The 12,336-nt window shown below is 36.9% G+C and overlaps 3 protein-coding genes across 3 annotated transcripts; 1 reads left to right on the top strand and 2 right to left on the bottom strand.

The window, feature by feature from the left end:
- Window positions 1–92: 92 nt before the first annotated feature.
- On the bottom strand, window positions 93–5,205 carry LOC126619564 (uncharacterized). Its single transcript, XM_050287971.1, has 10 exons — window positions 4,908–5,205; window positions 4,589–4,812; window positions 4,389–4,497; window positions 3,821–4,166; window positions 3,272–3,341; window positions 3,041–3,108; window positions 2,419–2,534; window positions 2,221–2,327; window positions 1,805–1,944; window positions 93–625 (listed from the first exon to the last, which is right to left on the bottom strand). The coding sequence occupies exons 1-10, from the start codon at window positions 4,986–4,988 to the stop codon at window positions 372–374; spliced, it is 1,515 nt and encodes a 504-aa protein (XP_050143928.1). The 5' UTR covers window positions 4,989–5,205; the 3' UTR covers window positions 93–371.
- A 735-nt stretch (window positions 5,206–5,940) lies between these two features.
- LOC126620061 (UPF0481 protein At3g47200-like) lies at window positions 5,941–7,780 on the top strand. Its single transcript, XM_050288526.1, has one exon. It carries the CDS (start codon window positions 6,047–6,049, stop codon window positions 7,679–7,681), a length of 1,635 nt encoding a protein of 544 aa, XP_050144483.1. The 5' UTR covers window positions 5,941–6,046; the 3' UTR covers window positions 7,682–7,780.
- A 51-nt stretch (window positions 7,781–7,831) lies between these two features.
- On the bottom strand, window positions 7,832–11,235 carry LOC126620062 (uncharacterized). Its single transcript, XM_050288527.1, has 8 exons — window positions 11,007–11,235; window positions 10,340–10,446; window positions 9,799–9,842; window positions 9,597–9,688; window positions 9,232–9,340; window positions 8,926–8,939; window positions 8,484–8,585; window positions 7,832–8,033 (listed from the first exon to the last, which is right to left on the bottom strand). The coding sequence occupies exons 1-8, from the start codon at window positions 11,055–11,057 to the stop codon at window positions 7,917–7,919; spliced, it is 636 nt and encodes a 211-aa protein (XP_050144484.1). The 5' UTR covers window positions 11,058–11,235; the 3' UTR covers window positions 7,832–7,916.
- Between the last annotated feature and the right edge of the window lie 1,101 nt (window positions 11,236–12,336).

Genomic DNA, 12,336 nt, shown 5'->3' on the forward strand with positions numbered 1-12,336 from the left:
CCAGTATCAAGATTCAGAGGGAAAGTGGAATCAAGTTTGAGCTTCAATGGAGTTACAAAAGCCTTTTTATGAGAAACAACCAAAACCGAAAATCAAAAACAAAAGAGGAGTTAGTTGCTCATTGCATCTCGATGTTTCATTAAATAAATTCTTCGACACAATATAAAAACTAATTTGAAAAAATTACATACAACCACAAACTGAAAACAATACAAAATTCCAAAAATACATGTGGCAAAAGGAATAGCTTTGTCTAGGCTTCACAGCTGCAAGGGAGACGGACATGGAGAGTGTGCTCTTTGCCTTTGCCGGTCTGGACTGCCGCCTTCTTCGTATCCACTTTTAATCTCTTTCCATGTTCGTAATATTGATCACAATTTCTCTTCCCCGTTCTTCTCATCTTTATACCCTGCTGCCCTCCCACTCCTCCCAATAAAATATGGTTCGGGAAAGGAAGTCTCGTAATGTATATCTAGACCCTGATATGATCGAGTAGCTAAAAACTCTGCACCCGATTTAGCTCTTCCTTTCACTACAGAACTAGGGTTGTCGCGCAATTGCAGAGCCTTCTCTGTCGCATTTGCTAAAGCAAGAGCTCCTTCCTTGTCTTCCTCAGTGCCATTAACTGTTTGTGCAACAATTTCAGAACATTCCAGTACAAGATGTCAACCGTAAAAGGACTTTTTGTAGAATGAAAAAGTTAGTCCCACAGTAACTCAATGAGACCAAAATAAAGCGAACTACAGACAACAGTCATACATACCTCATCAGTTCATCAATAAAATTAAATTTCCTGAAAATTATCTTAAAAAGATCATGATCAAGATCAATTTAACCATCATTGTAATTAACAAGCCATTAAACTTCGTATTTCCTTCACTTTTAATGAGGAAGGATGTTCAGCACACATAGATTTAAAGCATGATCAATAAACTTTATCTTTCTTAAAACCAATCTATGGGGGAAGACAAGTAAATTCATTCATCTTTATTCCACTTTTAGGTACTGTTTGATAAAGAGCTAATACAAACTCCACAAATGTTCTTTAAAAGGGGGAAAAGAAGGGAGAAGGTGTCAAGATGCTGGCAGTATTCTTCTTCATTTCTCAGAGTAGTCGAAATCTAAGGGCTTGTTTGGTATCTTATTTGAAAAATTTTATAATTTCTCAAAACATTTTTTAAGAATTTTTCTTGAAAACAATTTTCTTTAAGACTCAAAAACTTGTTTAGTATGCGATTTAAAAATTTTAAATCTTACAACTTAAACTGGACAAAAAGATCCATAAAAAGGGGGACGAGAGAGAAAGAGAGAGAAAGAGGAGAGAGGAAAGAAAATAAGAGATGATTGGAGAAAAGAGAAAGAAGTAAGAACATCGGAGGAGATAGAGAGGAAGAGGAGTGAGAGAAAGAACTGAGAGAATGAAGAGAGCGGATTGGAGAAGAGATGAAAAAGGTAAAAGAAAAAAGAGAAGGGGGAGAGAGAAAGAAGAAAAAAGAGATAGATTTGGAGTGAGAGGGGAGGAGGGAGAGAAAGAAATGAGTGAGTTTAAGTTTAAAAACTCTAAAAACTCACTTTTTGTGTTTTTAGATAATAGACTATATTTTTGAGTTAGTCTTGAGTTCAGTTTTTGAAAATAATCCTACCAAACAAGTTTTTAAGGCCTAAAACTTGAAAATTGTTTTTGAGTTTAAAAAGTTGGATTCAAGTAGAGTATCAAACATGCTCTAATATTTTCGTTGTTTTTTTTTAAAACTCTTATGTCGTACCAATTGCATAAATTAGAACAATAATAAAAGAGAGCTACCTTGCAGATGGAAATCTTCTACATAACCACCTTGTATGAAGGAAAATCGTGCTTCCTCAGACTGGATCCTTATATCCACTGGAGAAGAACTAATCAAATCGCGGAATTCCATTACATATGCTCCAGTCCACTCACATCCTCTGTGGTGAGAGAAATTGAACATTGAGTATCACAGCTATAGAGCTAATCAATTAATATTCTCAAGGTTTTAGTAATTTAAATGCACATCTACTGAGAATTGCATAACAGACAATCTCATATGAGCGATAATTAGTAAGTAGCAAGCAGTTCAAAAGATAGTAGATAAAAGTGGAACTGGTCTATCAGAAGGAAAATGATTGAGCACACGGTGTATGAAAATAGAAAAGATAAACCAATTCAATAATCTATAAGCATAACCGTACTCAATGCAGTACCTGTTGAAGGCTATCATGGCTTCAAAAGGAGTAATTACTGGAGCTAAATATTCTTTGCTATCCAGAAGGGCAGTTTGAGCGCAAGAGACATAAATGAAAACATCACACTGCCACAGTAATAATCTATCATTAACATTTTGAAACTTTCAAATATTTTAAATTCCCTATGAACATATACTTGCATGTATCAAAGTTTACCTCTGGAAAGTTTGCAAGTTTTGCAGGGTTTGGTCTCCCCATAACTAGGGTATACACTTTTTTTCCTGCTCCTGTAATCAGCTCTTTCATCTGATGAATCATATTCAGGTAACCAGCTGCATCATAGTGCAAGAAAAGATAAATTAACGAGATGCACAATCAAGAGAGTGATCCCAATACAATTGAAGTTATTTCTTTATGTTTTTGAAAATGATCCGAGGATAATGAAATGTAAGATGCGGTTATACAAAGTCCATGTATGGTACATACTAAAATATACAGAGATCGAAATACAATAGTTTTTAACTGTGCCATCTTAGTGCTAAAATGGAAAAAATAAAACGAATCCTTTCATCACCAGATTGCGGGTTGAAATGGAAAAGGGAAAGAAAAAACTTTCCAGCAAACCCAGAAACATTGCTGGTACAATGTTAAATCAAATGGACTGTTCACTTTCCAATTCAATATTTTCAGAATATATCATTCTTAACGTAGCATTTGGAGTCAATATTCAAAAACTAGAGAAGAACACAATATCGTAATTACTTCACAGTTTCTAGCTTCTACAGATGGAACAAGTAAAAAATTTAAGAAGACTAAAGAATCTTGGACAAGAACTCACCTACACCAAGGGTTCCTACTAAGATCCCCACAATGTTAGCATCCTTTGCTTTCTCCATTAGGTAATATCTGGATAAAAGATTGATCACTCAATAAACTAAATACAAGCATGACAATAGAATACATGGTGGAAGGGACAAAACAATGTATCATGTCACAAGGGAATTATTATGCCTTTAAGAGCGGAGATTAGCGGACACAGGAAATTGAATGATTATTTTGGAGACAATACCTGCGCTTAAGAATCCTTCTTTGTTGAGATAAGTCAGTCACCATACTGCATTCCGAGGCATCATATCTGACTAAAACAATAACCACCAAAATCACTAGCAAGATTAATTACGAAAGATTGAAGAATCAATACAAGCGCATAACAATTTTTTAATACTGGGTACTTTAAGAAGATTAACTTTCAAACCTGGTTTCCAGTAATGAATCAAGTTGCTACCAATACAGAGAAAATTATGATACAAAAATTATATTCTGTAAGTTCCTACCGCCGGAGAATCATAAGTGCAATTGCATGGCCAGAATTCATTACCAATTAAAAGGACTCCATCGTACTTTGACAAACAGGACTTGAGGAAAATTTAGTTACTTTAGGCAACAATCTTTTTTCTTTGAGAATTTATGTCTGAACTATGGGCACATAAGTAGGAAAACAGTTTGATTGCCTCAGTCAAAAAAGAAGAAAGGGGAACACACACACACACACACACACCGACACACGTATGCATACTCAAACACGCTGAATTAAATGAAAAAGAAGTAATTTATGTACCTATTTCACATCCATTATATGTTAAAACAATATTTGCAAAGGCGGAGTTATTTGAACCAATCCAGAAAAGTAAATAATCCTCCATCTTGCGTCCCTCAGGTAATTTCCAGACCAGGCCTCCAATGCTATAAGTAACACTAGACGTTGTCCCAAAACTGGTATCATCAGTGAGGCTGCCAGCTGGTCCTGGGAGCTCATTTGAGAGTTTACGATCTTTTGATGGATTCATAACTGAACACATAACATTAGCATATTGAACTTCTGGTTTGGACCCAACCCCACATGCTTGTACAAATTCTTCTTTTATATGCTGAATCGAATGTGCATAGTCCAGCCCAAAAAGGACCTACAATTTAATGTATACCAAGTTAGATTCGGTAACCTCACCAAAACAAAATGCAGTGCGCAACTTTCCGCAACTTATGTACATTGGCAAGAATCTACATTCCACTAGTTAATAACTGAATCAATTACGCCAATCATTGTACGATTTCTAGTACTTAATGCGACAGAAATGATTATTAGCGATCAGCCGATACTGAATTGAAAGCGAATAATTATGATATACCAAAACACGCCTCCGATTTTCGAGAGCATAATGTGATAGATTGTTGACACAATCAAGCACACTGATGGGAGCCTTCCCGAAAACAAAGAAAGCTGGAAGCGTCGTTGTCCTGCCAAAACTCAATCAAGTAAGAGAGATGAATGAATGATATGAGCCTGCCTTCATCCAATCAAGTAAAACTAGTAGTAGTGAATACTCACGGGCTGAGGCAGGTGTGGCCGTAATGAACAACACAATCAGCATCGACGTGCGACGCTCCCACCTCGTCCACACAGCAACTACCGTAGGCCGTGTCCGCCATCACGAACAAGGACACCTCCGGGACGTCGTCGTTTAGGTCGGCGCCGGGTTTTCTAAGTGAACGGAGCTTGGCCCTCAGAGCACTCACCACTCTCACAGAGTCCTTCAGAAGCTCATCCGGCAACTGACATTCAATTCAGTCCAAATTCAAATTCAATTGATCAATTCAATGAAGATTGAAAATATATATATATATATATATATATATATATATAATACCTGTAGAGCAACTCTGGTGAAGTTGTTAGTGTGAATGAAGTCGGCGGTAGAAGCAATTTCGTAATTTGACTCATACTCCATGACCGAATAAAATTACTCTGAAACGACAAGCAAGATCAAAGCTTTTGGCCCTTGAAAAAGTAGATTTTCAAGAACTCTTTTTCTTGCTCAGGAAGAAGATGAACTGAAGGAGGAGGAGGAGGAGGAGGGGGAATGGCTGCTACTCGCTTCGCTTGAGTACGGACTGAGGAGACTGGACTCAACAGGTGGGAAAGCCCAGGCCTTGGGGCTGAGATGTACGGGGTTTCATCTTCAAGGCCCGTTTTGAGGCCCAAATTGGAACAAGGATTGTCACTTTAAGTTACACATCGAATCTCGTCATTTCATCAAAAACTATTGTCTTCTTTAGTGTAAAATATATCATTGTACTAAAAAAAAAAAAAAAGTCACTCATCAAATCTCGTCGTTTCATCAAAAACTCTATCCGACTCCTATTTTGAATTTTCCTCGCGATTCCTATGAATTAGTATCCAAATTTGAAATTTGAATTCGTGTGAAGAAAATAAATAGAGTGATACATGATTCCTGTTTTACTTCAATCTCCAACAACTCTCTTACCTCGATCTCCAACAACTCTCTTTTTGTCTTTCTGTAACAATTTCCTTATTTTAAATTTATTCCAATGGAAACAAGCAGCACAAGCTGGTGCTATACTAATTTTTATAGTGGGGTGGACTTAACCTGCAAGACTTATTAATTTGTGATTGTGATAGTCATTACCCAGTCAGATTTTTGGAGAATAACTTACATAGAACGGATTTACAGTCACGTGATATCCCGTATCTAATAACACATTCTCAAGTGTAAATTTTTCTCCACATGACAATGTATTATAAGATTGGGATTTCACGTGGCAATGAACTCGTTCCATATAAGTTGCTCTCAGATGTAGTTGTCGATTAAACATAGAAAAACAAAATGACAGATAATAATACTGATGAAACATTGACTTAATAGACTGATCGGATGAAGTAATAGCTAGGAAGCAAATCAGTAGACGACTAAGAAATTAACAAAGACTTGAAGCATTGACTTCACTCTATGTACAGTTACAATACAACAAGAAGTGAGATACACCAATGGCAATGGGGAAGGGCAACTTCAGCAGCAGCTGGTTTCTCTTGCACAAGATAACCATGACGAAATTTCATGGTTTTGCGGCCGGAAGGGGAACAAGAGCTGCTGCGCTTCACGTAATCAAAGCGAGAAGTTTCAGCGGCTCGTCAAACACGAAAGCTTTGCTAAAACAAGAATTGCAGAGTGAGATTCCTGGAGAGAGTAGCTCTGTCTGCATTTACAAAGTTCCTAATACATTTCGCCAAGTAAAAAGCAAGGCTTACCAACCAAGTATTGTCTCCATTGGCCCTTACCATCATGGACTGCCAAGCTTACAGGAAATGGAAAAACTGAAGCGAGTATACTTTCACCGCGTCTTTAAACCAAAGCCAGAAGAACTGGATCAGGCGACCGAGGCAATGCAGAAACTAGAGGAGGCGGCTCGGAGCTGCTACTCCGAAGAATCCAAGCTATGCAGCGAGGAATTTGTCAAGATGATGCTCATTGATGGTTGCTTCATCGTAGAGTTGCTCAGAGACTCGATGCAACAAGATTTCGTACATACACCCTCCACCATTAAAAGGTGGATGCTGCCAACTCTCCGTCAGGATTTAATCAAGCTTGAAAATCAGCTCCCTCTGTTTGTTTTACGTGAATTGTTTCAGCTGACAGCGAGAAGCTCTTGTTTTTCTTCTGAGCACGAGCAACCAGCATCTTTGGAACTGGAAGCCCTTGCCCTTCGCTTCATTAACCCGCTACTGCAAGGACATCTAGATCCCAACAAACCCTTGGAACATTTTACGCCAAAACAGTTACAAGCAGATGAAGGCAAGCACAAGCACTTTCTTCATCTTTTCCACCATAGTATCCGTCCAGACCATGAAAAGGGCTTCTCTACCCTTCCATGGCAAGAGCCACGAGGTAAGCAAACCCAGCTAATCCGGTCCATACAGGAGCTAAAGGAGGCTGGTGTCAAGCTCAAGACTGATATGAATCGTCAGCCGTTAGATATAAGTTTCAGAAGCACGCTGAGGGGAAAGGTTCTGACTATCCCTCAAATACACATCAATGATCATAGAGGTACTTTGTTTCGTAACCTGCTGGCATTTGAAAAATGTCACCGGAATTGCCATCAAGATGTTACAAGCTATCTGTTTTTTCTCGACGGTCTGATCAATTCATCCAAGGATGTAGGGCTTCTCCACTATCATGGAGTCCTCCAACATTCTCTAGGCAGCAACAGAAGCGTGGCGAAACTTGTCAACAACCTCTGCAAGGAAGTTGGTCCGGATGCATCCCAGACATACTTATACAGGGTGATTGGCGATGCCAACTTCTACTATGATTCTAAACTTGCCAAAGTAAGAGCAGCATTGGTGCACCACTATTTAAGTAGCTGGGTTGTGGGCATCTCAACGCTCGGTGGAATCTTAGCTCTTTACCTCACCTTGATTCAGACCGGCTGTGGAGTTGCCGCTGCCAAAAAGGATTTGGAGCACAAATTCAGTTTCGGAGCCTTTCTCAAGGATTCGTTGTTCATAACATATCTGGAAAAGATTCTAGTCTTCAGTAAGGATCTGGAGCACTTCTGTGACGAGGCCTTTAATGCCACGGACTGGCCACATGATTTGGAACAATTTATGGAATCAATGTTTTAAGTTACCAGATCAGTATGAGTTCAATGGTTGATTTTCGTTTTTAGTTTTTGTTCTGAATTATGAGACAAATAATTGACAGATTATCAGTTTCGGGTGTTTTCTCTTCTTTTTAATCTTTTTGGGTCTGAGACGATTATCAGTTTGAGCATATGGTAATGTAAGTTTGTTTGAAATTCAAATGAATGATGTACAAAATTAAAAGAAGGGAAAAGGAAAATATACATATTGTTTCCGTTCACTTGCGAAGATAAATGACGGCATCAAAGCGGAAGTTTTCACCTGCTTCGAAAGCATCTTCAAGATCTTCAAAGCTTTGCTCCACTCTCAAGTCCTTTCTAACCTCTAAACCTTCCTGCACCAATTACAAAATCAAATAAATAGATGTATGTAAACTCAAGTTTCATTGAAGAAAAAGGAAAAATCTCTTGGCTGACTTATGCAATGTCAAGATAATGAACTCCCAGGGAGCAGCATTTTTACAACTTTATGAAGAAGTTATAAACTTTCATGGTTTGATAGATAAGAAAACATCAACCGTCTGATTGGTTTACATGATTGAATGTGGCTAAGTTACTTGAAAGATGTTACAAATCAATCTCTGTTAGACTGATAGCAACAGAAATGTGATACAAACAAAAGGACAAATTTCGTAAAACTGAGTTCATTAAATTTAACAAAGCGGTTTAATGCATTTTGAACCAGTATACTTGGTCATAGTAAATCTAACAACATGATGCAAGAATTTCCCAGATGAAGCATGTACAAGAAAATAAAATAAAATTACAGAATACCAAACAACTACCTTCTCTACATATTCAGCTACCGTCGAATTGATCACTTTCTTGATTACTTGCTTATAAAATTTCGAAGGTCCAAGGACTTCTAGTAAAATGTCTCTAGGTATCTGCTAGACAATAAAAAGAATATGAGTAAAAGGATGCAACTGTACAAATGCAATTATACGTAATTTACTGAGTGCTCGAGTATAAATGCATACAATTGTACATGTAAACTAACAAGTATATATATACCATGAAATCTGTGTGTGTGTGTGACAGACTGGAGAGTACACAAAAAGTTAAAAACAAAATTAAGTTGCTGAACAGAAGGATTCAAAGGAAGCCAGTAGTTTTCTGTATAGGTGTGATCGATATAACAAAATTGAGTTGTTGATTCATATGAAACTAATCATATCCAAGTCAACATATTAACTGCAGCGGCATACTTGGGAGTTAAGAACTTACATTGGGTGTCTTGCCTGGTAGTCCCAGTTTCATTTATCAGCGAAGATAACCAGGGGAAGAAATCAAGAAAAAAAAGTTAGAATTGTCTGGAAGAAGGAAACAAGACATAAAAGAATAAATATTCTCCCAAATTGTATAAAAAAAGAGGTGCAAAGGTCCTTGTTAATAACTCCCAAATCGTTTCTCTTCACAAATGCAAATAATGATGTGAGCCACTTAATTGACACTTACAACGTTTGAAGAATGAGTGAAGATCATCATAAGTAGTTCACACTATTTGAATATAATAGAATTTTAAAATCTTACCTCCCTTCACTCTTCGAAATCCAGGTATTGGTTGGGCTGCAGTAACCATTTTATTAAAAACTTCGTCAAAAATTGCTTGAGTTTTAGCACCAGATGCCTCTACGTTTATCTGATGAAAAGATTTTTATATGGTCAAAATTTACAACCATTTAAAAAAATTACAAATAGAAACATGTCTATCATGAAACAAGAACAGAGAGCATAGGTCATCTTGATCACTTTTTGGGCCTAAATATCTTCACATTATAATAACTTTCCCTTCCGTCATCCACTTAGGAATGTCGTGTTCTTACTAACCTTTAAAAACATAAAAAATAAAACAAAATAGAAAAAGCTTCTCAACTGAAATTTTGTTGTCGTCATACCTTCAGTTCACCAGCATCATTGGCACCTGAAGTAGTAACAGTAACAGGCAAGTCGTCAATCTGAGATGAAGATACTCCAATGTCTTCTGTGCCTATGTTAAGTGAAACCAATAGTTAAAAATACTTGGCGATTGCATAGAGAAGTAACAGCACTGGTTTAATAGGACTAGGCACTTAGGCAGAAAATACTTGACAACCGCACCTGATAATACAGCACAAATTGGAGGAAAATACTTATGACTTTTCCTGTAAAGGAAATTCAGAAATTTAGAACTCAAATATTGATTCAAAAACAATAAACCACTCATTTATAAACACGTTACCCTTAGTCTACCTACCCCAACAATTTAAGTAAGCAAACAGAGAAATAAATACAAATAAAAAGAACTAAACCAGTCTTATAACCTTTTACATATTCTGTTGAATATATATATATATATATAAGAAAAACTCATATAAAATTGAAAAAGCAACATTAGTGACTGCATACAAACTATGACGAGCTTTGGAAAAACTCACTAACTAGTAATAACTTGCTAAAGAACCATATGCAGATCAAATTGGCTGTATTATCCTCATACAAAATTGTAACTCAAGCATGCATTTAATTAACACCTTCGAAATCTGCAATGCTCAAGAATACCTTAAGAAGTTACTCTTGGGCATTCGTTTAACTTATCTGAACACAAAATCTGTGTTATAGGATAAATAATAGAAAGGTAAGTAGTACAAGTAATTATTACCTTCTGGAAATTGATTGAGCAGCATATGTGATGTGATTGGAGGATTTTGCACTTGTGCAAGTAAGGCTTGGAAAAGAGCCACCAATTTTCTGATCGTGCCTAATTACCTGTACAAAAGTTTGGTAACTTGAAGAGTTCGTTTGTCTCGCGGAAAACAACTTTCATGAAAAATGTACATACTTTAAGCAATTCACTTGCTGTTAACCGGAAAATGGATATACAAAGTTAATTCCCGTGCAACCAATCCGGCTTTACCGGAGTTAATCACGCGAAACCACCAATAGAAAGCAGTAGAGAAAGGGAGCAAGACATGAATAAAAACCCATGAACAAGGATTTTGGTAAAGCTTATTGTATCCAAGCAAAAATCTTTTCGATTTTAATTTGATTTTGACAACATTAACAGAAACAACATTACAAATTGAACACAAATACTTGTCTTCTGGGTTCGAATTCGATACAAAAATGAAGAAAGAACATAGAAACAAACACAAAGTTTCGAACTTGACAGTTCTCACTGACTAAATAGAATTAACAAATCCAACCCAGTATTTGGGTAGTGACTATAAAATAAAAAATGGATAAGAATGTCATACAAAATTGATATGTTGAAGAAAAAGGAGAGAAACAAACAAAACAAAAGAAAAAGGAGGAGCTTGTTTGTTAACCTTAGAATTTAAACTCGAGAAGGGGAGGCTGAAATTAACGGCCATTTCCATGATCTCCTGCAATTCTGCCTTCCCTGTAATATCAGTTTCACTGCCACGTCCAGCAGCCGAAGAGCATCAAACCCAGAAGCCACCAAATGTATTTGTGTTGGTAACTTGGTGGGGTGCTTTGGGGGCCAAAGCAGTGCAGCGCGTTGAAGATAGGCACGGTTGCAGGACAGAGAGGTATCCGCCACGCCCGACCCGATAAAATCTGTTCGCCAAAAATGTGGGATGAATGGATCAGACCCGTGCGGTCACAAGGCCCAATATTTAGTCGCCTTTTAGGTTAAAAGTGATTTTTAAAAATGTGTCACGTAGTTTTAATTTTCTCATTTTGTACTCTAAGAAGTTGAATGGTTGAAATTTATGCCTAATGTTTTGTCCTTTCGTTGAATTGATGACATAACAAGAGTCACATCTATTTATAAGTTAGCGTAGAAATCATAATTGAATCAGGTATCATGGAGTTTTACTTTCTCCTTAATCAATATCTTATATTTTAAAAGGACAACAAATCACATGTTTAGTCTCAATGATGTAAGTGTGGCTTGTAAATATACTAAAAATAGATTCCCTACATGTTACATCATCAGTTTAACCGAGGTTCATATAGTCAAAAAGATAGAAAGTCAAAAGTTGATACGGCAAGTAGTCCTCTACCACAATAATGGAGATGAGTGTTGTTCTTGCATCACGGCGTGGGTTTGAACTCCGTCGGTAAGTGGTTCTCTATCACAGTGGTGGAGAGGAGAAGTGTAAAATGTAATTACCCCAAAAAAATATTCAATTTGTTAAAATAGCTAATAATGTTGGAGATGTTAGGTATTTTTCATGTTCTGATGCCGGCTGCTTCATGCTTCTATTATATTGTCAATGTTGTGCAACTTTTCTTTAGATAACAATGAAGATGAACAAAACTTAAGGATGTTAATTGTGATTAATTGATAAATATAATTAATTACATGAGATTAATTTAACTAAATCTCATGCAGTTAACTCTCACTCTTTCACTCGTAAAAAGAAAAAAATGTTTTGGGGGTAGAATTTCTACTCTTTTGTAAGCTACATTATAACTTCATCTTACCTAGAGTGGTGAAGTGCCACACCCTAGATGGCGAGAGTCCAATATCCAAAAACATCACTAGCTTACGCTCTATCCCGCGTAGCATGAGACGCATGGAATCTTCAATTTGACAGAGATGAGATTCTAACGTTTGCTCCTAGCTAAGAATGGCCAGAGAGTGCTAGCACAACTCTCGCTTCATGGTTATCTCATCTTTTCGACAAC

The sequence above is a fragment of the Malus sylvestris genome, chromosome 4 (assembly GCF_916048215.2).
Source record: "Malus sylvestris chromosome 4, drMalSylv7.2, whole genome shotgun sequence".
In the NCBI taxonomy this organism is placed as follows: Eukaryota; Viridiplantae; Streptophyta; class Magnoliopsida; order Rosales; family Rosaceae; genus Malus; species Malus sylvestris.

Bases quoted from the DNA above. Each gene is read 5' to 3' on its own strand.
- LOC126620062 (XM_050288527.1), bottom strand. From the start codon at position 11,057: ATGGAAATGGCCGTTAATTTCAGCCTCCCCTTCTCGAGTTTAAATTCT. The intron at 10,447-11,006 runs GTTAACAAACAA...ACTTTTGTACAG, and splicing joins TCTCGAGTTTAAATTCTAAG to GTAATTAGGCACGATCAGAA. The intron at 9,341-9,596 runs GTATGACGACAA...TCTTTTCATCAG, and splicing joins ATGATGCTGGTGAACTGAAG to ATAAACGTAGAGGCATCTGG.
- LOC126619564 (XM_050287971.1), bottom strand. From the start codon at position 4,988: ATGGAGTATGAGTCAAATTACGAAATTGCTTCTACCGCCGACTTCATT. The intron at 4,167-4,388 runs GTATATCATAAT...ATTAAATTGTAG, and splicing joins AAAATCGGAGGCGTGTTTTG to GTCCTTTTTGGGCTGGACTA. The intron at 3,109-3,271 runs GTATTGTCTCCA...TCTTTTATCCAG, and splicing joins AGAAGGATTCTTAAGCGCAG to ATATTACCTAATGGAGAAAG.
- LOC126620061 (XM_050288526.1), top strand. From the start codon at position 6,047: ATGGCAATGGGGAAGGGCAACTTCAGCAGCAGCTGGTTTCTCTTGCAC.